Raw genomic sequence first — 27,955 nt, forward strand, 5'->3', positions numbered from 1 at the left:
CGGTCGTCAAGAAAGCCTAGCAGGTCGTAGAGTTACTCTATCTGCTACCTTTAGGTAGCAGAGTTGCGCATCTGTCTTCCAAACGCCGCTAGCAACCATGCATTGCGGAGAAGCTGACGCTCGGCTCAATTCTTGTATTTTTAGACGCCGCTGTAGCGAACTCAATTAACACTAGTCATCGATAATCAATGTTTATCGCCGGTCTTCGACAAGCCGGACATGTTAATTGCCGACACGATAGGCGTGTCACCTGCGCAAACGGAGTGCTACTTCACCGCATAGCTGTGGTTGCTAGCCGGACCTATGCGCAACTCTGCTACCTAAAGGTAGCATATACAGTAACTCTACTGGGTCAAAGTTGGTAGCGCCATCTCTCGGGCTGTTTGCAAAGCAGAACATAGCCGCGCAGCGGTTAGTCCTGGCGTTCGCTAGCCTAAAGTATTTCTTGCACCGTGTATCTAAGGCATCACTGGTAGAAGACCACATGGAGAAATACGTTTGCTTGCCTGCAGGTTACTTGTTCGTGCCAACGATTTCCCATTGAACACGGCTCACGACACGATTGCCACAACACCAGGTATGTGGGCGGAGATGTTAGGACGCCAGCGCGCAATTTGCCGCAATTGACAAATCAGCGCCTTGTACAGTGTTAATACTGAGAGGACGTGTTCATTTATGAATGGCATTGTATAGATTCGCAAAGCCAAGCTTTCATGAAAGAGAGAAAAAAGCGCGTAAAAAAGGCATTTGGAATTCTTTACTCTGGGCTCAAAAGATAAATAATACAATGTTTTTGGATCTCCACAATCGGGTCGATGCCTGAGCGAAACGACCGCGCCAGAGCATATGGGCGTTGAATCCTGGCCGGAATTGCCGAAGCTGCAGCCAGAGCTATAGCTGGAACCATAGCCAAAGCCACAACATTGTGCACAGTGGCTGCAATGGTCGCGGCAGACGTTACTCGAGTCCACGACAGTGCTCGCTCCCATGTCTTACCAGAAAAAGACCGCGAAATTGCTGCGGTGCTTAGGTTCTTACGGACACCGTAATCAAGCTGTTAAATAGGCTAGATACTCCGACAGCTCGAGCTTCCCTGCAACTGCTGGATGTTCTTAATGCAGTGTTTTTTGCGCTTGTGTAAACACGATGGCTCGCCCACAACCGTCCTAAAGGCCGCAGTTCCCTAATCGCAAAGCGCTGAAGTCGTGTAGGTCAGAAAAACTGCGGCCTCAGTGACCACTGTATAAGTGTGCGTGCAGTGCTAGTCTCCTTCCTTTCTCCTTCCATCCCCCTTCTCTTATCCCCACTGCAGGGTAGCAAACCGGACACTCGTCCGGCTAACCTCTGCCGTTCCTCCCTCTTGCCTTCTCTCTCTCTCTCTCTGAGATCGATAAGTCATTTATGAGAGCGAATGAACAGCTTCATAGCGAAGTTCTTCAGACGGCCGTGCTTGTGTTGGCTTTCCGTTGCCAGATGACTCACCTCAAAACTCCCATATAGAAGGTGCAAACAAAACTTCTTTATGAGTGCTAAGCCAATACTCCACATATGCCTTCTAGTCGAACACCTTGTTTCACACTCTTTCTTAGCATACAGAGTTTTGCCTCGCAAAAGTACTGTCGCCACGTGCGTAAGCAACTTCCGTGCTTTCAGAGCATGAATATGAATCACAATCCGGAAGCACCGCTTCCTGGAACCCGATGGACAGCACCGGTGCGTCTCTCACACCGTCAAGTGCAAGTCAGGAGAGCCTGGTGCAAGGACCAGGCACTTCAGGAAACAGCGCAAGGTGAGCCCTTTCAAGAAATCACCTCACTTTCGAGACGGTAAGAAACATTACACACAAAAGGCGAGACAGTGACGATAAGCGATAGTCATCCACGAAGTGATGTTCCCATGCTGCGTGTATGCCCAAATATTCGACATCGGTACTGCCTTTGGAGTCGCATCGACTCGTCAGGGTCTAATGTTACTGCGCCGCAGAATTCTAGTGCCAAGAGAACTATTCTTTCCAGAGAAGTTCGCCACTGCACCAAGTGACATCCGTGTTCCGGAGGAACGCCGTAACGTACATTACCAACTGCTCCAGCCTTTGAATAGTTATCCTTACGCAGGAGCTGTCTGTGGCTAGGATTAGGAGATTTTATGGCGTCCGCGCGGAAAAACTCTGCCCTAAAAAGTGCGAGTGAAAGAGCCAACAACAAAAGCAAACGCGTATCGACACTCGCCGGGAGGTAGAGTGATGTATGAAGGAGGGTTTCCGAGGCAACCCTCCTCTTCCCGACCGGAGAGAGCGTCGGAAAGGCGCCCTCACTCTCCTCCTTCCTTTCGTCTTCGTCTCGCTTGTTTGCAGGGTTGTTCACCAGAAGCGCCAGTTGCCGGTCTCTGTATTGAATTTCATTTCTTTCCGTAATGGGGAGGCCTCGTGTGTAGTGCGCACTCCCTAACAGCGATCCGCCGGCTAAGACAAGTAATCAGCACAAATCAGGGATAAATTTGCGTCTGTGATTGGTTTCCGTCCCGATGACGGCCGGCACCGCTCAAGACAATAAACCTCTGTACTCCCAGCCTTACCCATGGAGAATACAAATGAACGCAAGTTCTCACGTACGCAAGCTGCTGTGGGGCCCCGGCACTAAAACTCTTCAATGGAATGTGTTTGTAGCGTTCATTAAAATTCTGTGTGACATATGTGCCGTGTGTTACACAGCATTGCTCGTTATCCACCTTGGCCGAGTGAAATGGCTCATCATATTTGTGATCCATGTGCTTTTATTTGCCACAACGATAAGCTAGTTTGCTGGTGCTTCCTGAAAACTTGCTCCTGTCTGGTTTCCGATTCGAGAATTCTGAGTAGCGCTGAAAGCGCGCATACCGTGCATAAGCTCCAGAAGGAAGGAGAAGCAAAAAATATTCGTTTTACTCGCCATGTTCTGAAATGCGCGCTTTGAGATAAACACGACAATTTCCTGACAGACCTTCATCAGGATGTTAACGCGAGTGCTTGTAGTCTTCGAGTGAAGTCACAAATTTGTATTTCGGGAAATGACGTATGATGTGCGTTTGCTAAGCGCGAATGGTGGCAGTAGGTTGTGCTTTCAATGATACGGTAGTGCCACTTTGTTTACTGTTATACAAACTGGCTGTAATGGGCGCCGCCCTATTGATACTATGATATTTGGCGTAAAGCCTTCCTGTACTTGCGTCATCACTGTCTGTATACATCATGAGAACTATACGTCTTGTACCTGTAGGGCTTCTGGGGTCACATCGAATTTCCAATGGAATATGGAGTATCACCAAGCCGAGCACCCATACTCCTACTGCGGTATGTTCCCTCCTCTTTCGAATTTTATCACAGCAACCCCTAACCAAAAGTAGTGTAGCAAACCGACAGTACGCCTGGATGGCTTCTCTACTAACAGTGGGATCCTCCTTGTCTGAAAGCGTTTTTTCACTGTCTCCTTTCTCGTTGCAATGCTGCAACCGTGTTCAGTCTCTGTTTACCTCTCTGCCTGTACTATGCCCCTTCATATGTCATATCCCCAGTCTCATGTTCACTGCTCATACCAGGGCTGAGATAATGCTTCTTTAGTGATGACAGATTACACAGTTTAGAAAAAAAAGCACTGAATGGACACCATATAAGAGAGTTGTCACTGAACATACAAGATTTGGGTTAAGCTTGGTTAGAAATCGCTGTCACATGGTGTGCTGCTGATGGTGCGGTGCATGCCTTCTTTTCAATAGCGCGTTTCTTCGTTAGTGCGTTCTGCTTACCGCTTACCGCTTACATCGACTAACGAAATAACACATATTGTAAAGCCCAATATAGAGGACAATGCCCCAGCAGTTGAACATGTGCCGAGAGATGAACGACAAAGCATAGAATAGTGCAGGAACTCCTGTTACTAATGATCGCCTTCTTCGTCGACGTAGTTTGTGCGATCGGGCATTGAGTATGTTAAGTTATAAAAAGCCATGTTGGTGGAGCTGCTTACTCATTCTCCCAGAGCAATGCCTCAGACCTTATTTTCATGATTTCGTAGGACGCAATGTCCTAATGTTTCGAGGCAATTCCCTTCAGTAGCCATTCAACAACTTTGTTTTACTACACAGATGTTTACGATAACGGCAGTGCTGGTGCTCAGTATCCGACCTCCATCAGAAGTGACTGGACCACAGTGGCCAACACAAGCCGCGAAGACATCGTACAGCCGTCAGCCGCACCGGAAAACTACTCGAGGCGAGTAGTTACGTTGAATGAGCCACTAAGAGGAGAGTCAGAATGCACGTCTGCCGTTGTGTTATGCGAGGTACTTTTTCTGCGCAACGGGGAGTCGAGGCACACGCTGCTGTAATAAAAAGCCGTACTTGCAGGCCGTAGTTGCAAGTGGTAGCCTCAGCGATGTGCGTTTCGGAAAACGTCGCCGTGGAATCGCAATAGCCGAGGTGCAAGGAAATGTTCTCTTCGGAACAAGCACGAACACTTTTCTTACTCCACTTGTTCTACATCGTGGTCGAATTGTGACGGCGACTGTAGGTGTGATTCGTGGATGTCATATTACGTGTCTTCGCGCACGTGACGCAACTCGCGTTTAATTGATCTGCGAACGGTTCCTGCGGTCAATACTTAGAAGTGCGGTTTTCTCGGCCAATCGGTACATGATAACAAGCGAAGGGTTCCGGAAACGCCTGTGTCTTCGGCATTTTTCCTCTTGTGCTCGCGTCATAGCTTCCTGGAACCCGTCACTTTGTCATGGCGTGTACTGCACTTAGTGTTAGTTTACTTATTCATTATCAATTACCTATTCTGTCGATCAGTCCTCGTTATGACAGCCACGTCTGGCATGAAATAGTTTGCACGATGACGACGCAAAAGAATGAGAACACCGCTGACACGGAACTAAGCGGACATTCTTCAACCGAAAGATCATCCTATTCTATGACGCATACCGCGAGAGACGACGTGCTCACGTAGGAACTGCCACTCATGCATGTTTCCACGACCTCTGCAACGGCATGTCTGTCGTTTTTAGTGTTCCTGCAGCAGAGTTGTTGGTCTTTAGTTTTGCCTCGTCGTTGTACAACGCTCAAGTGAATAAGTATGCGACAAAAGACAAGCGGTATCCACGCAGAAAATTACTTAGATATAAGTTGCTGTTCTCCGCAACCACAAAGCCGTTTTGATTATCATAGGTAGCGTCTTCACTCGCAGCGCACAGCCTGACACCAATGTATTTCTTTTTTACCCTCCAGGGTCCCTCCTCGAACGCTGACACTCCAAAGCAATGCTCCACACGGTACATAATTTTCCTACTGCGAAGGTCCCTACAGTATGCGTGGAAAGTTCTTCTAGCAAATCAGATATGTTTTCTGGTTAACCTGCCTGCCTTTCCGCATTACATTTCTCTCTCTCTCTCTCTCTCTTCGGCCGCAAGTACAACTCGACATTACACTTCCTCTTGCTTGCCATTGAAGAAGCCATTATCAGTGTATTTAACGGGAAACATTCAGTCAACGTGGTCTGAATAATTGGTTTAAGGCTTGGGCAGGAAACTGTATAAATGTCATAAGTCGGAAAACTCACTCATGAGTCGACACATTCAGACTTACGCATACTCACAGGGGGCCGTCAGTCGGGGTCTGAGGTAGGGCGTGTGAGTAATATCCCCACCGGAGTCCGAGTAACTCCGGTTGGGAAAAATTCCGGTGAGTCTGAGTCCGAGTGAGCACTAAGCGCAAAATATATTTCTTGAGTCAGTCTGAGTGGGCTCCACTCTTTTTTCTGCCGACATGTGATAAAAGGTTGTTTTCTCCATTAAAGAAAACCTTATCGATAGCAAACTTCAACGATCATGTAGGTTCGATATGGTGCCTTAATCAGGAATTTGATTTATATCAGCGGAAGCTTCGTTATATATTTTTATCTATCGAACTTATCGGTCCACTGGTTACTCGTAAGTCACCTGTCTTGCACTTTTTGGCACCATACCTAGGACACTGACACTTTAAACCATACATAGCATAGCTATAAGTATTGGTGGCGAGCTACGCCACTGAAATTAACACATATATTTTTTATTCTCAGGGCACATTCAGATGTCCCAATATGATGTCGCCAGTTTACAGCCTTCGGCCTCCAGCGGCGACGACTCGATCGCTGTTCTCGAATCTGTGGTGAGACGTCTGGAAATAAACGAAGAATCGGTCACCTTCATAAACAGCGCAAGGTGAGCCCAAATTTTGATGATAAGGTTGAACGCTTGTTAACAACAGGTTGAGGCATCTAGCTAAGTTGAGGCAACAACATTGACAGCAGGCTGAGGCATCTAGTTAGGCGCCACACACGCTCGCGCCACTTTCGGATGTGTCTCGGTGTTTCTCGAAACTTGAAACACCCACGCGTACAGTGATGTAAGCGCGTAAACAACAACTTCGAAGCGAGCAAATATATCGCATTGTTCATCGATATGAGACGTTTGTAAAGGAGCCGATGGTGATTTTCCCATTCTCAGAACAAGACACAACGCTTCTTGTGGATGCGAATTGCTACATGTCCGGACATCGGAAGCGTATATATATATATATATATATATATATATATATATATATATATATATATATATCATGTGATCATATCCTCCTCACTATTTTGCATATCTTCGTGTTTCCGCGATCTGTGTTGTAACGTGTATGCAAAAGCAGAAGTGCCAACGAAAAAGCCGCCATCTCATGATGAACAAACTCCTTACGGTATTAGCGCGCCTTCCTTAATATATTTCGCCATTCATGAAAGTACCCAGGACGATATCCATGCTTCTGTTTGCCTGCAGGAATCGAGGTGGCGCCTACAATGTCGAACCAGTACTGGAGCATGGCGAGGCTTTTTCTCACGGTATGTGTGTGGAGGCTTCGATCAACCGTATAGCTTCCTTAGCAGCGGACAAAACCGCGTGATAAGGATATCTTGCCCCATGAAACAGGCAAAGCTTAGTATAGGATACTCTGTTGCCTAATCTATGCACAGAAACTGATAACAGTCTAGCTCACAAAATCTAAAGCAACACCCATTATTTCAAACTTAGAAGAGCGCAAGCTTATAAATAGCAAAGCTTTTACGCACAGGGCGAAATATATCCAGCCAGCGCTTCCTGTAGAAAGATGCTTACCGCGTTCTCCAAAAAGCAGCTTGCCTTCCCCTTTCCCTTTTTCGTCTTTTTATAACGAAGGCGGTAGCTAGCGGCCCTTGCGGTGGCCGCTTGCAACACACATGAATGCTTGCGCACACCCCCACAATACCATTGATGGCAAGAGGGGAGTAGGGGGCGCTATCTCAAAAAGCGACCAAATCTCAAGTCAGGGTGGCTAGATGGTTTAGCGAGCGATGGCGAAGGCACCTTTCTAGAGGAGGCGTTGATCCTACACAGGGCAGTGTGAGTAAAGGATATTTCAATGTATAGTTATGGAATCATGTTATTTTTCGGAGTTCGTAAACGTACGTTTCTTCCTACTTCTTGCTCTCTAAGCAGCTTCGTAACAGTCGCAACCCTTTGGGTGGAATTATCGCAGTCGACAAATTATCGACAAAGCAGTTGAGGTGAAATTATCGCAGTCGCTAGGTGTCTGTGGAAATGTTACATATTTTTGCTGAGAAATTCGCACACGTGTTCCTGCGACTGAGGCCCTGTCGACGCTACCGAAAAACCTATTAGGTACAGTTATCACCCATCGCCAAATGCGAACCTCGAACGATGTAGAAGGACCTTGACCTATCAGCAAATGTACGTTCACTGTATGTGACATCAAAGCACTTCCACAGGACATTTTACTGAAATTCTATGGAGAGCTATCAAAAGCAGCTCATCGTTAGAGACGCTTATGCAGTTGTCAACATTAGGTCAACACTTTCATTTCAGTGTCTACATATGCGACAGGGACAGAAAGTAGCGGCCTTCCAGTGCCGGCGTCCAGTGGTGGCGCCTGCCATTCAATCCCAATTACAGGTCGCGGAAGCATCGAGGAAATCATACAGGGATACGATGCAAGGTGAGTCCAAATGTCCAGTAGTCCTCTTCACTGGGGCAACTCAGGGCGCACAGTATGGAGTCTACTGTTTTCCCACAGACTATCCCGGCGATTGATGACCACTGATGTTATAATGGCAATATATTAACTGTATTAACTGGACCTCTCGGCGTATATCGTTGAGACCTTGAATTCTCGTCCAAATACGCGGACACTGAACAACCCCTTTAGAGCAAAGTATATCGCATTGATCAGCATTGCCGCATTTAACGAAAAAAACCAAATATCATGAATTCTGCTGAATAAAGTAATGATAAACCCTTGAACGGGGGATGTCTCTAGATCCAACGTGTCGACAAGTGGTCTTCTTTGAGGCAAATATTGTCACTGTTGACTCCAGTTGTAGGGAATTTATTTGTTCTTGTCAAAAATAACAGAAACAGACTTTGTTTGGAATATTCTTAATTTAACATTATTGGCGACGCAGTTTGAGTCGCGGAAAGGGCTAAAACTTATTTCTTCGGCAAAGCAGGCTTTTTCAGTGCATGTATTTTCTCGTACAACAGCAGACTTCTAGGCCTTATCCCCAAGACTATTAAATATGAAGCTTGGGATGCGCGAAAATGCTCCGTCATGTTTTGACCGAGAAACCGCTGCTGCTTCTTGCTAAAGGCTCTATCCGACCGCCAGCCCTGAGAACACTAATAGAAATATTTACTCCTAAAATGCCACATCAGCGGCAATTTCCAGCATAGTGTATTTCCATGAAAGCAAAGCGTGAGCTACTCAGATTATGTGCGAGTATATGCAATGGAAACATTTTAAAATGGTGCCTTGACTTTTTAAAATGCACCGTTGAATACATCTATAGTGGAGAAAACTGATGTAGTGTGCCGCTAACGTGCTGGTAGGGCTCGTTAATATAGACATAATCACAGCCTTAATTTGCGAACGTGCCCTGAAGTCACTCCAGTGGAATTGCTCGTTTGCTATTTATTTCTTCTAAATAATATTTTTGGAACGCATTGTGGTCTGCTTTAGTAAATTTTGTGACGTGACTAAGTTTACTGCGTAAGTCGTGCGTTGATGCACATCACGAGATTTCCTGAGAAGTGTTTTGGAGGTAACGGGAAGCAGTAAAATTTCGCAAACATACAGAATATCAACGGGGCGTGAATAGTTCCACAGTACGTTTTGTTGCGTACTACAGAAGCCAGCCGTCGTCAACGACGGAAAAGCACACACTTTGGTTGCCTGTCTTGCAGTACAGTAAAGTGCCATCATAATCTTTTAAATGTGTTTTCACTGCGAGATTAAAGATAGCCATCTCTACACGCTAAATTTGGTTCCGTTGTGAAAACATTCAACGTATTATTGGAAGGAGCATGCCATAATACATTATGGTGCCTTTGTCAGGATATGCTCAGGTGAGAGCTCAAGCTCAGCAAAGATGAGCTATCAATATTAGTCATATAAATGTCCGTTATAAGTAAGTAGCAAAGAAAGCGCTTAGTAAGCCCTCTCCATAACTGCTACGCCACATGGACTTATTCAGTGCCTGCAGCTACACGTTCGGCAGCACAACTCGACTTTAATCTCAATACTTCTGACAAGACGCACCAGAATTCTGTTTCAACCATCAAACTGTATGTACCGTGTTTCCCTTTGAGTTGAACTGTACAAGTGCACATTGCTCAACCAATCAAAAACGAGAAGATTTTTATACATGTGATCAGAAGGACAGCTGTGTTTTTTTTTCAACGTTCAACGTCCCCGGCCATCAAATGCACAAGTCATATTTTTCCTGAACTAAGTAAATGCTGGATGAATACAAGTTCCCGATGCACAGGAGCAAGTTTCAGCGAATCGGCCTCCCATTAAAGCTATAACCTGTTCGCGAACCTTTATATCGAAAAATACACCATGCTGACCTTCCAAGAAACAATCTGTGTGCCGTACTAAATACTGTTGTCTGGTCTCTTGCAGGATTGGTACTGCCTCCACACAAACGGGAAAGCACGAAGATATCAGCGGTGTCAACAGCCACGTCAACCACGGCATGAAAACATCAGGGGAACGAAGGCCCAAGCGCGAATTATGCGGTAATTCATTCAAAAAGAAGCATCATCTCGCGATACATCGTCACGTGCATACGGGCGAGAAGCCCTATCATTGCAGCATATGTGGTAAATCATTTTCAAGAAAGGATAACCTTGATGTACATCACCGCATTCACACATGCGTCAAGCCCTATCATTGCGACATGTGTGTTAAATCATTTTCAAGACAGGGAGATCTTTATAGACATCGCCGCACTCACACAGGCGAGAAGCCCTTCAAGTGCACGACATGCACAATGTCTTTCGCACAGAAAGGAAATCTTCGCATACATGAACGCACTCATACGCGCGAGAAGCCCTTCAAGTGCACGACATGCACGATGTCCTTCACCCAGCAAGGACATCTTCGCATACATGAACGTACTCATACGGGCGAAAGGCCTTATAAATGCAAGATGTGTGAGTATTCATCAACCACATCGTCACATCTTAAAAAGCACCAACGCACGCACAGAAACAAGAAACCGTGAGCCTGTAGAAAAAGGAACAATATCACCTCTACTTACGATGCATCAATGAGCAACTCCACATTCACGTCGCTCAGTATCCCTTCACTGCTGAAGTGTGCAATCATTATTCGCGTAGAAAAAAAAACGCTTTAATACAAAAACCACCGATGGACATGAGTGCTGAATTTTACGCGCAATATATAGACCATATTTTCATAAATTTAACTTACCCCTTACCTAACGACAACCACACATGGGCCCCTGCATGTTCGCATGGCTGTGTATCCCTTTCACCATCGAAATGTGCAATCAGTCATTCGAGCACAATAGAATGTTGGGATACCGAACCTTGGATCAATATAAGTGCTCCTTTCGACGTACTCTTTGGTTAGGTGACGTTTTTAGATATGTAACGAGCCTCACACTTCAACAAGCACACCTGGGCTTGTTGGGCTTGTAGGTGAGTCGTATAGGTCAACGTTTACTTCAAGACGTTAGAGAAAAGCAATGCAATACTGCGGTTCTTTCTTAAAATTAAAAAATGAAAACAAAATTCGGCGACGGATCTCGCGCACTCTGGGAATCGATGTAATGCGAAGCAGCCAGCGAAAAGCTGCACACATCGCCTTGTTCGTCTTTACGGCAAATGAAGTCATTCATGCCATAACATCTAGCTCACTATATATTGCATGTTGCCATGAATGTATGCATGTAGAATCTGGTATATACCATGCTAATGAAACACATATTCTGCCATATACAATGCATGACCTTTCATTTATGTTCGTCACGCGCTCATGCATGCTATACCAATTTTGGCATATATTCATTAACAAAACAGCCAGAAGCGCACCAAGACAGCGTCATGTAAATCATGCCATACATGATATGCATGTCATCATTTTCATGTTGGGACTTATCATTTATGTTCGTTACAATCACGTCACGCAATACCAAATTTTGCACATGTCAAGCTGGCGAAGCGGTCGCTAGCGCACCACGAGTGTGGCATGTATGTCATGCCGTACTTGACATGCATGTCATGATTTTTCTGTTACCACCTGTCATTTATAATTGAGAACTCATCAATTAGTTCTCATTATTTGTCTCTAAAAACAAAAAAACGAGCCCTTAAAAGTCATTTTCTTTCCTTCACCTGTGATTTATGTTCGTCATACAGTCAGGTCGCCCATGACAGTTTTGGCGTATATCAACCCAGGAAAATGGCAGTGAGCACACTATGAGCATGGCGTGTAAATCATGCGATACATGACGTACACCTCAACATTTTCATGCCTCTCATTTATGTTCGTCATACAGTCATGGCTAGCAATACCAACTTTGGCGTATATCTATCTAGCGAAACAGCCACAAGCGCACCACGAGCGTGGCATGTAAGTCATGCCGTACATAACGTGCACGTCATGATTTTTGTGTTATCACCTTTCAATTATACTCGTCATACGGTCACGTCACGCAATACCAAATTTGGCAGCAGTCAAGCTAGCGAAACGGCCGCGAGCGCACCATGAGTGTGACATGTAAGTCATGCCGTACATGACATGCATATCATGATTTTCATGTTACCACCTGTCATTTATGGTCGTCACACAGCAATGTCTCGTCATACCAATTTTGGTATATATCCATTTATTTAAATGGCTGCGAGCGCCTGAGGCCATGTCAGGTAAATACGGCTGTACAGGAAATGCGTGTCATGATTTGCACTTAGGACTTGCCGTTTACGTTTATCACACAGTATTATGTGAAAGCAATGTTGGCATAGATCCGATTAACAAAATGGCCAGGAGACCACAGTCGTAGTTAATTTAAAGAGACAACCAGGAGAGCGCAAAACGTAGGCGGCTAGATAGATAAATAGATAGATAGATAGATAGATAGATAGATAGATAGATAGATAGATAGATAGATAGATAGATAGATAGATAGATAGATAGATAGATAGATAGATAGATAGATAGATAGATAGATAGATAGATGATAGATAGATAGATAGATGTAGATAGGATAGATGTAGATGTAGATAGATAGATAGATAGATGTAGATAGATGTAGATAGATAGATGTAGATAGATAGATGTAGATAGATAGATAGATAGATGTAGATAGATAGATGTAGATAGATATAGATAGATAGATAGATAGATAGATGTAGATAGATGTAGATAGATAGATGTAGATAGATAGATGTAGATAGATAGATGTAGATAGATGTAGATAGATAGATAGATAGATAGATACGTTCAAAGTCGCAGAAGTTCGCTAAGAAACACCTCGCATTTAAACAAAAATGCTTTTGAGAAGCGTGTCTTACACATCGTGAAAACCGCCTTACTGAAATGCACGTCGTACACAACGTTACATAGTTTTCTTTGATGCTATAGTTAGAACTACTTGCAATGGTTCAGTGCAGATGAATACTGGTGATTATTTTGAGTATGTCCTCTTCGTACACCTAGTAATGTCGCAAGTGCACGTAGCTGTACAGAAAATGTTTGTTGTTAAATACGAACTGGCAGTACCACTGTTTTCTGTGTAGCCGGAGAATTGAAATGTGAGCTCGGGAAACGGTGGGTGCGCAGATTACTGAATTCTGATGTGAATTTCTGTTGGCAGATTTTTTCTTTTATGACGATCAACAGAGTGCATATGTGCGGTTAATATGCTCTTTTTACTTATCTCTCACATGTTTTTCTTTTTTATCTTCCGGGAATAAGGCTAGTGGCACTTGAGACAAGTTATGAGGCGTTTCATTGTATGATACACTCCGGGACCCTAAACATTTTTGATGGCCGGACATTAAGTAAGAGATAGGCAAGTTTTTGTTTGGCATAATTGCCGCTTCATTTAACAGAGTGCTTAGTAGCTGTAGATTTAACTATTTTTTCCCGTTGGCTGACAGTGCATTCCAGCACAGCAACAAGAACGCACAGTTGACATACAACTTTAAGGTATAATTACAGTCGAGCTTGATCTTCATGGAACATTGGTCTATAATGAAGGAAAACCTCTCGTCCAGATATGCGAGTGCGTTGACTCTCAATATCTAACTCGAAGTGGTAAAAATCAACATTATCTCAGTAACTATAATAGAGGATGTGAAGAAAGGATTAGGAAGCCTCTTCCATAAACTGCTAACTCTTCTAGATACCCCTTGCGATGTAGCAGGACACGATCACGTGTGTTTCAAGAGGGGTACCGTGCGTGTTCACAAATTTCATCCGACAGACCACGTGAAAGTTTATGTGCTGGACTGCGGCCGTTTTGCTATTGCTACCGGCGGCGAACATGTTGCGCGATGATTCCGACCCTACGAATCCGATGACTGAATAAACACCCGGCCGTGTTGACTCGACACCTCAGCTGAAACAACGTGTGTTATTGACATTCTACACAAGACCACTATATTACCTCGCCTGCGTTTGCCGATCCCACATACGACTCGCCTCTGTGGGATCCACATAACATCACACAAATGCGAAACATTCAGACAGTACACAATCTCTCTGTATGTTTCATTTGACCAAACGAATCGCAGCACTAGTGTCACAGAAATGAAAGCTGCTCTTAATCTTCCTTCTCTACCCAGCCTCAAGAGGCCATCACACATTCGTATTTATCAAAAACTGTAATACCGCAACCTTGCTCTTCGATCCTTGTTGATACTTTAAGCACCATTTCCATGACATCGGCTTGATAGCATGCATCAGGTTAACATTACATGTTTCTCTACTGCTGAAGGCTCCCTGTAATTTCTTCCCAGAACCCAAAAGAAATGTAATCTGTTACCTGCTTCCGTAACGGACATAGCTATTCCCCGTGCTTTTTAAATCATCTAAGCTGATGTCAGAATACTGCCCTATTATCACTTGTGTGTGAGCTACTTGGAATGTATAACTGTGTGTATTTTACCTGTATATATAACTTTTCCGCGTACGGTTTCATTTTTATTGTCATTTGCAATGCATGACCCTGTCTTCTGTGATGTATCTCATACCCTCAAGGTACTCCAAGTAAACAAACAAACAAGTGTATAAATCTGGGTTCACGGCAATGACTTTCTGGAACATTATCCGAGTGACGTAAATATGTCTTGTAGTATTGGCAGTTTTAAACAGCAGTTATTTTCGTATTTACTTTACTTGTAACTAATCGTTTGTAATTTATGCTGTCTATCGATTTTATTTTGCTCTCACTGATGTTAATTTAATCTTATATCACAGTAAAGTTCACTCATTTTGATATCTATGAAGGTATTGCAATTTTGCCGTTTTGTGACACGTGAGTTGATATTTTTTTCTGTTTCACTATTATTATTCGCATATCAGACTCAGTATAACCAATACTTAATTTATGAGTTCTAATTTTCCCCTTTACATGCTAGTACTTGGACTTGTTTGTTGTACTTTCATTTGTATTACATTGATTATCTCGTTTGTTTAAATTCTCACATGTAATTCAGTATATTATGACATCATATTTTATTTCATATGCTATCAAGTGTTGTTATTGCTTCTTCCATACTTATTATTTTTTTTCCTGTTAGCTAGTGGCTATTAATTGATTGTTCTTCTTTTAATTAGCACAGGAGGTCCCCTTGCAGCCTAGAGCTTTGGGACCTCCTTCTGTATATTATGCTGCTATGTAACATCTCTTTCAGTGAATAAAATTGTTATTCTATACTGGGGAAGGTGTTCATGAGAGTGCGGCCTGATCAGTTTCCCCAGTGCGACCGCTATTTTCGTTATCATTTTTACTATCGATAACTTGAACGAAACTATCTAATCTAAGGGTGTTGATTTAAAAAAAAGCATTCCGATGTATGTACTTGTAGCGCTGACAAAGTCTGGTCCACCAGACGAAACGTTAGTAAATAGACTGTGCCAAACAAACGAACGTCGTACTCTTCCTTAATCTACCGCGGTCTGCGTGATTCCTATGACACGTATAGTATATGCATATATGTATATAAACCAAGTATGTCAAGTAGAGGTGTGCGAACATTCGAATTCGAGTCGAATAATTCAGATTTCGAATAGCTAGCATTCGAAGTTTACATTATTAGACAAGGCGAATACCTAAAGCAGAACCGAGGGTTATATTGCAACATTGTTAGGGTGGGGTATCTATAGCTAACGCTAAAGTAGTTACACTAAGCCTTTCTTCAGAGCCTTCACGGATAACCTGGTTCAAAAGCGAGCGCATGTTCATTTTAAAGTAGAATATGTCATTTCCTCGCGCAAAAAAAAAAACACATAGGAGGAAACTGTCAAGCCCTCCAAAACTTCGCTCCCGAAAGAAAGACACAAAGTTCTTAAAACGACCCGACTTTGGCCCGCGAAATCCTTGATGATTGGCGTCGCATGTGAGAATTCGTTCACAAAGTGCAGTCGGCTCTGCAGCGCCACACCACTCGCTTAGAAATTCTCATCGTTCTGATCGTAGTTAAAGCTCTGCTGTGAACGGCCGCCAGAAGATTTCTGGGCCCGGGGCACCCGTGACAACGAAGCACGTTATCATTGTCAGATGAGCAATATTACGCGACCATAAGAAAAAAAAGGAGCTAGCTACCGTATCACCCTCTCTTAGCCGTAAGGAGGTTATGAGTGCAGCTGCTGACTGGATGAAGATGCTCCTTTGAAGCAATGGAAAGAGCTTGGAGCTGCTCTGTGTCCAAGTGTCGCCAAAATTACTTTGCGATACCTTTCCAGCCCTGCTACTGAGGTGTCCAGTGAACGCCTGTTTTCAACCGCAGACAACACCGTAACATCACGGCGAGTAGAGCCTGAAGCCAGGTATCATGAAGCAGCTTGTGTTTCTGCGTGACAATCTGTAGTATATCAGTAGCAGCGACTGACCGCGTTAGATGCTGGAGGAGATGAGCAGATTTCATTACTTTGTTCTTTCAGTTTTCAATGGAATCTTTTGTATTGGATATTCGATTCGATATTCGATATTTTTGGCCACTACTCGGCACTATTCGATTCGAATTCGCTGCTGTATGAAATTTAACTATTCTCACTCCCCTGGCCCGGGCAATATTGCAAGCTTTTTGGACAAATAAGAAAGGCGAGTTGTGTATAAGTGACACGTCTATTGTTTTGCGCATGTCTGAATTGGAATTTCTTACTGCTTTATTGGATTAAAAATGGCTTTGTAATGCCCTCGTTTTCGACGTGTCAGGATTATGCGAGGCAGTGCTGTTTCCGCATGTGTGGTGCGGCTGATATACCTGAGAGTGTTAGCCAGCGCCACTCGTAGCCGAGGCGGTGTGTGTAGAACACTCTTTTTTTGCTATAGAGCGTCACGGGGCACGTGATCTTCGCACGAGGTGGTGGCTGACCAATCAACTCGCGCATGCTACCTAAGGCATCACGTCTGCATGGACGAAGCCCTCGCTATGAAAGTACCAATGGAAAATTGTCCTTTGCCCTCGTTTTACAGCGAAAGCTGTTATGAGATCACAACAAGGGTCGTTTTTGGCGCCGTAGTTGTCCGCCGCCGCCGCCGGTGCCCGTAACCACTATCACTCTAATTAAGAAAAAAAACGAAAAAGAAAAGATTTTCAGGACGAACGAGGTTCGAACCTGGTTCCTCTGCGTGGGACCCCAGTATTCTACCTCAGAGCCATGCCGGTGCTTGAAACTGCTTCGCAAAAAGACCCTATACAGGCTTCATGTACGGAAGGAACCACATTAACATATGTAATGTAGCGTGGTAGAACAGTAAAGTAACAACCAAGCGTCACAAAACGCGAATTCTGTAACCAGGCGTCACACAATGCGAATCGCGCAACGAGTGGGTTGTTGAATGCTTCCAAACCATTACAAAAGGCTCTGCCATAATTATTCTTCGTTATCAGCCCAAGCGTCAACAAAGTTACCTTAAAGGTGTTTAGCGAGTACCAGGTACTCCGCAGAATGATAAAAAATTGCATAGTGGCTGCTTCCCTACTTCAAAAAAATTATGACGATTTATAGCGTACTGCGTTCTTCGCAAGTGTACTTCTCTTGGTTGCCAAGGAAGCCAACAGGGCTCCCATGATCCATTTCCTCAGAGTCTTCAATAAAGTTAATTCCCTCTCTCAGTCCCTCTCTTTCTCACGTTTACGTATGTTATAAAGCGTAGTGTGAGGGTTAAATAACAACCGGGCGTCACACAATACGAATTACGTAACTAGTGTGTACTTTAAAGCTTCCAACCCATTACAAAAGGCTCAGTCATAATTATTCGTCGTCATGAGCCGACGCATCGAGAAAGTGCACATATTGCAATACAGATGGTACCTCGCTTCTCCGCAGAATGACGCATAATGTTGTGGTGGGTGCTTCCCAACTTCATAAAAATTATGATTGGTGGCGTAGTGGGTACGTTGCTAGTGTGCTTGTATTAGTAGCCACAAGAGAGTTTATAACAGGCTCTAGAAATGCCGCTCTTCGAGCTTTCGCTGTGACTGTGCTGAGCTTTTCGCACAGGCCTGGCGTTGTTTTGGACACCGAGAGTACCCGACGTGCGGTTTTGCGTTACAAATTTCCTTAAGATGCCTAAAATTGTCAGCAAGTTTCATTAAAGGTCAACTCATCAATACTCATTTCGATGGATTACTTTCGTCAGGAACAACGATCTCGTACTTTATAATAACCTTGGCGTTTACGTGAGCAGTGCAAAAGCCTTTTATAAGTAGCACCACCCGAAAAGATTGCTCCGAGATGAACCAGTGTCACACCGTGGCTTCACATTTGCCGACAATGTGTTGCTGAAGCTTCCTACTCCAGATTTTTAGGAGCTTGCTCGCCAAGCTTCTTATGCTCGCGCCTTCTCCGTGCCCGTCGGCGTGTACGGCGTGTACACTACTTCTCATTGGTCCCCCCAGGAGCGCAGCTGCGCTCTCTCCGGTGATTTAAGAAATGCTCACTGGATGGCGCGCCGCCGCTCAAGGCGGCACACACCACGCTCGGCGCAGGCGCTAGTTATTTGACTGCTCGAGGGGCACGCCTCTCGTTTGGCTCGCTTACTTTCTCTTCGCCGGGAGCTCACTAAGCGAACACTCTTCGTTGCCGCTCCCGCAGCATGAACACCCCAGCCAAGGCAGCAGCGCGACGGGCTCGCAACGCAGCAGCAGCTGGAGTAGATATCGCGTTGCCAATAACCAGCCGCAGCCATAACGGGGAGCACGCCGCTGTGAAGCTCTCATACGGGATAGTAGTCATGGCCATGTACTTGGCACCGAACTTGTCACAAGGAGACGTCGCCAAGTGCATCGAGAAGGCAATGTATCGATACAGCACCGAGTTCAAACGTGGTCCCTTCGTACTCGTCGGAGATCTGAACGTTCACGTCACGCAAGGCCATTGGCTAGTCCAACACATGATGTCACGTTACGCTCTGCGATGCGTATCGTACGACTGTAAACGTCCCACCACCATCAGAGACACCTGTATCGATGTTGCCTTCTCGAACTTTCCATTGCGTCCCATTGTCGATGATCCCTTAGCAACGTACTTTACTGATCATAAAGCAATCATCTCTAAAGGGAAACGAGTCCCCAAGCTCATCGAGGGATGCCCTTCTTGAACTTGGTAAAACAACATCTCTTGTGTATATATATAATGTTTATAGTTCATCCAAATGTATATATACTTAATCAAAATGTATATAGTGCATCCATCCGTAAATTAATAAACATTGTGTATGTATGCATATATAACAACGTTGTCACGTCTATATATGATGGTAGAGGAATGTGTACGGAGGATTCGCGGGTTACCCGATCATCTCCGAGCAAGCTCCTCTAACATCATTGCACTTCGTGGATATGGCAGAGAATTTTTTTAAAATCATCTTCAATTTTTGCCCGCGGACGACGGATATGCCTTAGCCATATACGGCTTCGCTGCGAAATTTTTAAATGTATCCTAATCGTCCTCTTTCAGCCAGCCTGGAGACAGCGCCGAGGCATTGACAGAGCGGCAAGGAAACCCGGCGATGATAAAACCTGGGTGTGCTCCTTCAATATGGAAGAATTCACCTGTGCTGCTGACCTCAAGAACCATAACGACATCAACGTGACTGACCAAATACATCGGTGCCCTGCATGCAGCAAGTTGTTCAAGCACCCTTGCCTTTTCAAAAGGCATTACATGTCTCACACAGGCGAGAAGCCTTATGCGTGTGGTGTTTGCGGACGCATCCCGTCAGCACCATCTCAACAGTCACAAGTTAACGCATACGGACACAAGGCAGTTTAGATGCCAGCAATGCGGGGCTAAATACAAGTAGAGACGAAACCTGCAGAAGCACGTTAGGAAAAAAAGCACTGAGGACGTAGGCAATTGGATTGAGGATCTGAAAATATCTCGCCGTACTTCTGAGCTTGCCTGAATGCGTCGACCTAACTACTAACATCCTGAAAAATACATATCGGCTAATCTTACTGCTTAAGACTAAAGCTGAAGTACGAATGGAAAAATGTATTTGACTCGGTTTTTCCAAGAAATAAACTGAGGCTCTGGGTTCGGTCTCCTTGCAATTCAAACTTCGTCTTCGATTTTTAGCATCGCTTATTGTGAGCATTATATGAATTTCAAAGGATGCATGTTTTACTGACGAGACGTTTTTTATCGTTAACATAGAAGGTGAATTCTAGGACAGCCTTTTACATTTTGGTGATTGCTGCCCAGATATGCGAACAGGAATTGTAGCTTAGTGGCTATGCTATGGTACTGCGGAGATGGAGGTCGCGGGTTCGATCCCAGGCGCGCTGTCTTTATTTCAATTGGCACATAATCCCATACGCAAGTATACATACATTTACGTCCGTAGTAAGCTGGCAGCATTAGTGAGAAGTCCGCCTGTATATCGTGTCTAATAAAACAATCGTTCCTGCTCACCAAATTTGAATTTAACGAACTCTTGGAAGGTACTTGCCGTCGCTTCGCGTTTTTGTCTCGTATTTTACGACTAAAGTCATTAAGTTTTAAGTTTAGCAGTATTGCGATGAAAATGTGTTGTCCTCCCAATAGGCGCAACGATAGCATAACCTAAGTTGAGTATCGAGCGAAAATTGATAAACGCGCTACCTTGGTCATTTCTGGTCGTACGTGTTGCGCCTAATTTGAGGCCACACGTGAGCGTTTGAAGCCTCACGTGAGCGCACGTGAGGGCGTCAACACGTGACACCCTCTATGCGTCATTATAAACCGACTAAAAACGAATAAAGGTGTGACCACGCATGTATAGATTTTGCTAGTATGCTAGGGTTGCTGGAAAAAACATGGCTGATCCCTCTGTCATAGGAATCGGTATAACACGAAAGTGAAACGTGTCTTCACAGACGTAGTTGAGCGTTTGTTGTGCATTCTTTTGCCCCAAGCGCGAAGGAATGAATGCTGCTGCAACGAATTGTAATGTCACGCGAAGAACGGCAAACAGCTCGAAACTTGCAACGCGCTGCTCGAGCAGAAAGGACGCACGGAACCGACATACACATAAGGATGAGCGCGAACTGTCACAGTTGTAACTTTTTTCTGAGTGAGCAGCGCGCTCCTTTGGCAAAAGCGGCCGTGCAGTGAGCGAAGTGACCTTCGTGCTCTCATCGTAAACTTGCGGAGAGACCACAATGCGTACCAACCACCGCCACCACGAGATAAGTGCACGAGCGACCACGCCCTGTAGAGGCGCGCGTTCATCCGCGTGGGGCGACGACCTTTAAAGCGCGCTCTTCGAGCCCTTCGCGCCATCTGGATAGTGATAACGAAAACACGCTGATGTACCGACCGATCTCTGAGTACCGCCACCGGCAAATGGTGTATATAAATAGCTCGCTGTTAGCCTGTCAAAGAAGGTGCCGTCTGTGGCCGAATCGTTTCGCGCCGCGCGCTGCGTTGCGAGGGGTGAGGGAACTCCCAGTGAGGGAACTTTTTCTTCCAGCTTTTTTTTCTTTGCCATCTGTTAGTCTTTATATTTTACAACATTATATCCGTGACTGAAATACGCCAGTGGAGCCGTGGAGGACCCCGTCATAAAACACTTTCGTGTTAAAAGAACGTTTGATAAAACTCGAAACGCCGTCTCAGAAGTTTTGCATCCAAATTCAAGTTGTCCCTATTTATTTGGTATTAACATCAGCAAAATTATCGAATAAACAAAAGTAGTAAGCATGCACACTCCGTATCAGGCGAAATCCTGCTGCACGTTTGGTAATGCATCCACTCAGACAATCGGGGACCATTTCTCTTGCATCGTATGAGGAGCCGTAGTGTGAGAGGCGACCATTAAGTTGCCTTGACGCTCTGATAAACTTATTGAAAACACCGCAGATGAATACACGAACAAGAGAAGTTTCGACTTGCAACTAAATATTATTTGCAAATAATTCAACCAGAACCGCTTCGCGGACACTGAGGAAATAGCGAAGATGGTGGCGTTCCCTGAGTCAGGCTATCGCATTTCTATGTTCTGCAAGACTTTCAGACAAGTTGTATTACTGCTCTTTATTAAACACTCTTTGTGAAGCGTTCAGGTGGTAGTATAGTTTCATTGCATGTTAACCATACCACTCTTATACGCAGGTTTACAAAGAAGCCTTCGCTTAAGTTGCACGTCAACGGCAACGTCATCAGAAATGTTTCTTGGATGACAATCTACAGTTATCTGAACGTCAGTGGGTACATTCGCCACCTGTACTCTAATACCACACTAGCCATTGCCGTGCGTTAGCCCGCTCTCGTGTCAGTTCTCGCTGACCCTCATGTCCAGCGGCTTCTTTCATCGGAAGACTGAGGAAGCTTGACCATTCCAAAAGCGCAAATGTCGTAGAACCAAGACGAGCGCTTCACCATCATGAATCTTTACCAACACTCCCAACTGGCAGTCATTCTCAACCAAGACGAGACAACTGCGTTCAATGCGAACGAAAGCAAGGTGGTTCTTATTTTGTTATTCTAGTTATTACTTCTTCGCGCGGCCCCACCACGGTGGTCTAGAAGTTACGGCACTCGACTGCTAACCCGAAGATCGCGAGATCGAATCCCGCCCGCGGCGGCTGCATTTTCTATGGAGGCGACAATGTCTGAGGCCCGTGTACTTAGATTTAGGTGCAAGTTAAAGAACCCCAGGTGGTTGAAATTTCCGGAGCCCTCCACTGCGGCGTCCCTCGTAGTCTTATCGTGGTTTTGGGACGTAAAACCCCGGATATTATTATTACTTCTGCGCGCGCCTTCGGTGCCCGCAGTCTTCTTCTCCCTCTTGTTATCTCCTATGAGTTTCAACACCTTCCCAACCGCAACATGTTTTCTTCATTTTTAGTGACTACTGGGATTTACCTAATTTCTCTGGCATATACCCGCAAAATGAGCCATCTGTGTTACGCCAACATCGGACACGAATTATTCGACTCAGAACACCTTCGCTGTTAATGCAAGCCCTCCTACATGCTGCCAACCTGCCACCCATGTGGCCATTTCAGACCTATCGTCTCTTGTACCTACCGGAATTTGCGCACTTTTCAAGAAGTTTAAGAACTGTTACTAACTAATCCAGCTGTGAATTCTGGTACTTTATGTTCTCAGTCGGTATGGAGTGAAATGTTCAATCTTCGAGTTCGGGGAAGAATATGTAGACAGCGTTCGAGACTTGGAACATAGCCATCTTGCAACTACGCCAACAGCTAGATGGCGGAAGTAGCCACTGCTGCCAGAAGAATATTCCGTCAAATATTCTCTATTCATTGGTGCTCGTGATAAGCAGCGTGGCCCCACTGTGTAATTTGAAAGAACAGACGGAAATATCATTAGGCGTGATATAGGAGCACGTGGACACCCAAGGCTGTTAATCATTGCGATAAAAACAGAGAATTAGGACGCTATTTTTCAAAACACGGAAAGCTTAGAATGCGCATGCGCTGTGTCAAATCTCGACAACATGTAGTTTTGGCAAAGGATGCACCGCTGCACTTAGCGCTGGGCACTCGTAGGTGTCTGCCCGCGCCTTTCCCACCGGGCTCAGTGTCTGCAAAGTGCCCACGTAACCAACAGACATGGCCGATGAAGGACAAACGCCACGATATTCCTCTGCGTCTAGCGGCAGCAACCAAGTTGTTCAGCAAACAAACGAGGCAAGCCCGACTCCGGACAATGCCAGGTGAGCTTCTCGTCGAACATTTCTATTGATTAACGTAGCCCGAATGCGCGCTACGACGTGCGAAAGTGTGAACGTTTGGCCTTTTGTTTCATCGCTTTCTGAGACATTGCCAGCGCACACTTTTGGCCTTACGAGGCCTAAAACACGTAACGCCGGCTGGCTGCAGGTGCTCCTACCGGATATAGTGTCATCGTGTTGGGAAAAGAAGGAATGAGTGTAAGCGGATGTCGGACTGTACATGTAGGCACCCTACAGAAAGCCTGCACAGTCAGTCCATTGAAAGACATGTGGTCTTTCAATCGGCTGAGGCAGAGATAGGCGAGCGCGACAGGACGCCTGTGCTGGCACTTGGATTCTGAATGGTAGGTACCCGTGTGAGTGACAGTGCAGACGTGCAGTATACACAAAAACAAACACGAGGACGCCTGACCTTGAACTTCAACAGTAAAACGCGCTAGCGTAATCTGCCCCCATGCGCATCGGATTCACCCGTGCCGCAAGGAATGTTTGTCCGCTTAACTTTGGCCATTTCAAACCATCCTAGAATGTCTACTGCAAGCACACTTGCGAAGGCCCACTACGTCACAATTCTTCCTTTTGGAAATTGTCGGAGTAACCACAACCCCTACGTAAGGTGCAACGCGCGCCTGCGCAGCTGCACACTTTGTAATCGGTGGGCAGCTTTAAACCGCCCCCTCGTCGCGCAATTCACGTGTTTTGACGCATAGTGCGATTCAATGGTTTTGCCACTACACAGGGTCGTTTCCAGAGTGGTGCTAGCCCACACCCCCCGCCCCCTTGCAATTCCGATGGAAAATAACTTACGAAAATTGGTGTTCTTTTTAAACAGTCAAGGTGTGGAGCATGTGCAGTAACTATACAGTGCATCGATAACGCGGATTTGGCAAGGAACCGTCGAAGACGAAAAGAAGCGGTAGACGTCTGCAGTCACTTGCGCTGCACTAAATATTATTCTTTTATGTAGCGCTGTTAGGAAGTAGTGTAAGCTTTGCGTCTAATTTTCCTATAATGTGTTATTGTATTCTACAGTGAGGACCTTCAAATACGGCCTGGAGTAACACCAGAAGCCCAAAGACCATTGTTCACAACGTCAGCTTGCAGCAGTGACACAGTACAACCCTGCACAAGCAGCGCAGTGATTCTGGACGAGAGTGCGGGGTGAGCGCCTATTAAGTGCTTTCATTGAACGAAGTTGCACGTAAGATGTTTATCACATTCAGATCAATCATCCTTTAGGCTGATCATCGATGTCACCTATGCCCTAGTGATAAAACATCGAGGGGGGATTATTAGTATAATAAGTCATTTTCATACCACATTTGAAACCCGCTATAACGAAATCGGCGGGGAAAGCACAAAATTTCGCTCTTGCGGGAATTTCGTTGGTGCGAGAATGAGGCAGAAAAGACATGGAATTTACAAAAAACACATTTTATTTGCAAAAGTCTGTAAGTTTGCTTCGGCGCGCCTTACCATGCGGCAATTTCATGCCTCTCGATCGGGAATCTCGTTTGCCGCGGCACAAAGTTCGCCCCATGCACTGGTCAGTGACGGCGGCACTGCACTGTCACCAGTACCGTCATCACGTGCGCCTACAGGCGAACCTTCTTCCGGCTCCGTTGGATCAGCGCAGAGTCGTGGACAGCGAGCTGCACGCAACGCCCAATTCTTCGGCCATGTCCATTTTTTTCCTGCCCTTTTCCACCTCACTGATGATTGCAGCCTTATCTTCCAGCGTGATGAACTTCCGCTATTTCGTTGGAGGCGGCATCTTCGCAGGCAGCGAAATCGGACGAAGCAATCGCAACACACAGCTCACGTTGCACCAAGCAAAGGCTCCACAATTGGCTCCACACACGTGACCATGTACGCGCAAAGCCGACAAAGCCAAGCACAGAGCCAAGCCAACGAACGAAACTCCATGAGAAATGCGGATTTGGCTACTTAGTCTGCGATAACGAGCAGGTGTCGGCAAGCCATCATCATCATCATTGTCGCCAGCTTTGTGTCTTTTTTTTGTAAACAATGATGGCGGCTGCTTCTCAAGTGCGCTGTAGCGATAGTTTTGCACAATTTAAGTGTAGCATGGATGCATTTCAGCAGTTTTCGAACGTAGTTAATGTTGCGAGAGTAGATTATTTGCGCACTCCTCATTCAAAAATTTCGTTAATGAGGGAATGCGGTATGAATATCTTTCGTAGTAGCGAGTTACAAAATGCATTGACTCCTATGGGCGTTCGCCGGTGCTCCGAAAATATTTCGTTACGGTGAGAATTTCGCTCCCTCGGGAATTCGTTATCGTGGGTTTCGACTGTATATCATACCCCATTTGTACCACTGACCTGTTGCCAGGCAGAATGACGCAACTTTTGAGTTGACACAGTAAAGGTAGCACGTTACATAACAAGAAAGCCATTTTCTCCCCACAAGCTTTATTTTGGAGAAACATTTCATCGAATGTTATCATACAGCTCGGTGTAAACTGTATCAGATTGTATACTGTGAGAGGAAGAGCGAAGAGGAAGCTGCGCGATCGCCGTAGAAGACTACGAGGAAGAGCGCACGGGGTCGGGAAGCACGTGACAGCGTTCGAGGCAGCGCTGCGTGCACCCTGTCACCGTTTCAAAAATCAAAGGAAAAAGTACTTTGAAGTTTTATTTTTAAAAATAGGAATACCACAAAGAATTCTAAATATCTTCTCCTTTGTGGCTGCTTTATTGGAATATAGTAGCAGACACGTCTGCGGAGCCCTTTGCGAATTCTTGGGTGACACGAAGAGATTACCTTGCTAGTTCGTTGTTTCTCAGTTTATTGCTTCTCACTCCCTAAAAAAATCTTATTTATTTCTTTATTTCCTTTTGTTCTATCACAAAAATCACCTTATTCTATTTGAAAAAAGCCACTTTCCCTTTCCATCACTTTTACTTAATGTCCCAATTTACATTAACCGCCGGCTTCATGGCCAATCCCCCGTTGTGAGTGTGAGACAAATGTAAGGAACCCACAAACAAACAAACAAGCGGCGTGCAAGGACAGACTGTTCTCGGCTGAACGTCCGATCAAGGGAACTAGGCGACGTCCTCAAGGCGCTCTACCGTTCCTGGACTCCGGCTGGGTGACTGGCCCAGGTATCAGGCGTGGTTTCGCTGTTCTGGCTGCCATCCAGAGCGGCTGCGAGTTCCGATTTGCTGTGGGCCGATGTTCCTGCTGCAGTTCGGGGTGGCTGCCGCGAGCCCGCTGTGCTGAGAGCTGCTGCGGAGCTACCAAGCTTTCGCTACCCTACTACTGCTGCTGCTGCTGCTGCTGCTGCTGCTGCTGCAGAAGGCCGTATCATGGCGTTGTACGACTCACGTTGAGGACGTCAACAAGCTAGGCGGTGCGCCGTCCACAAGCGATCGGCGTCCAACAAGTCACAAGCTAAACACGCCGAGAGACCTCATTCAGAGACACATTTAGTACAGGACTGCATGGGACAGACAATTTTCAGTGGTACTTAATTATCAGTTGCATTTTTCTCTGTAAATATATTTGTGTGTGCGTGCACTCCTGCCTCTATCGCTCCTTGGCTAGCGGTCCTGGGCCCAATCCTGACACTTCATCACATATACTTACGTTCATTTTTGCAGTTCCGACAAGGAATGGATTGACATGCTGAATGATTGGTACGAGAAGACCATTGGCAGCCCATCAAATTGCGCCGTATGTATCAGATGGCCTTCTGGCAACTTCAACACATTTGAAGATTCCTTACCAATTGGTATCACGTTTAAATTATTGCAAAGCGTTACATGTGTATTACCTTCGGTTACTTTCGATACTGGCACATTTGTCGCGCAAATACTTTACATTATCGCCTAATCGCCAGAAATGCAGTGTCTGGGATGAATGCGATGGCGTATCTAATCACACCTCGCGAGAACGTTACAGCATCCCTCCGAGGTTTTTGTGGTAAAGATTCCGACGGCAGTAGCCACACACATATATCACATTGTCTTACGTTCGTATGAGTGAAGATCTGCAACGATTGCTGCTGCTTAGGACACAATGAGTCAGCATAACGCTTGCTCACAGTCCAGGCCCCCACAGGTGTTTGAAGATATCAGAAAAATTGAGGCGGTTAACTAACATTCATTGTTGCGTTCGTAAAATATTGTGCAAAAAAAGAGCCGCAGCTTG

General features: G+C 45.3%; 1 protein-coding gene across 1 annotated transcript in view; it reads left to right on the plus strand.

Annotated features, from left to right (window-relative positions):
* LOC125759934 (gastrula zinc finger protein XlCGF7.1-like) overlaps nucleotides 1-27,135 on the plus strand; it is a 55,933-nt gene extending 28,798 nt beyond the window's left edge. The window contains exons 4-5 of the mRNA XM_049419440.1: nucleotides 10,148-10,547; nucleotides 26,993-27,135. Of these exons, the coding sequence (XP_049275397.1) occupies nucleotides 10,148-10,547; nucleotides 26,993-27,135 (543 nt within the window). The remainder of the gene's footprint in view (nucleotides 1-10,147; nucleotides 10,548-26,992) is intronic.
* Nucleotides 27,136-27,955: the final 820 nt, after the last annotated feature.

Source organism: Rhipicephalus sanguineus, chromosome 9, assembly GCF_013339695.2.
Source record: "Rhipicephalus sanguineus isolate Rsan-2018 chromosome 9, BIME_Rsan_1.4, whole genome shotgun sequence".
Classification (NCBI taxonomy): domain Eukaryota; kingdom Metazoa; phylum Arthropoda; class Arachnida; order Ixodida; family Ixodidae; genus Rhipicephalus; species Rhipicephalus sanguineus.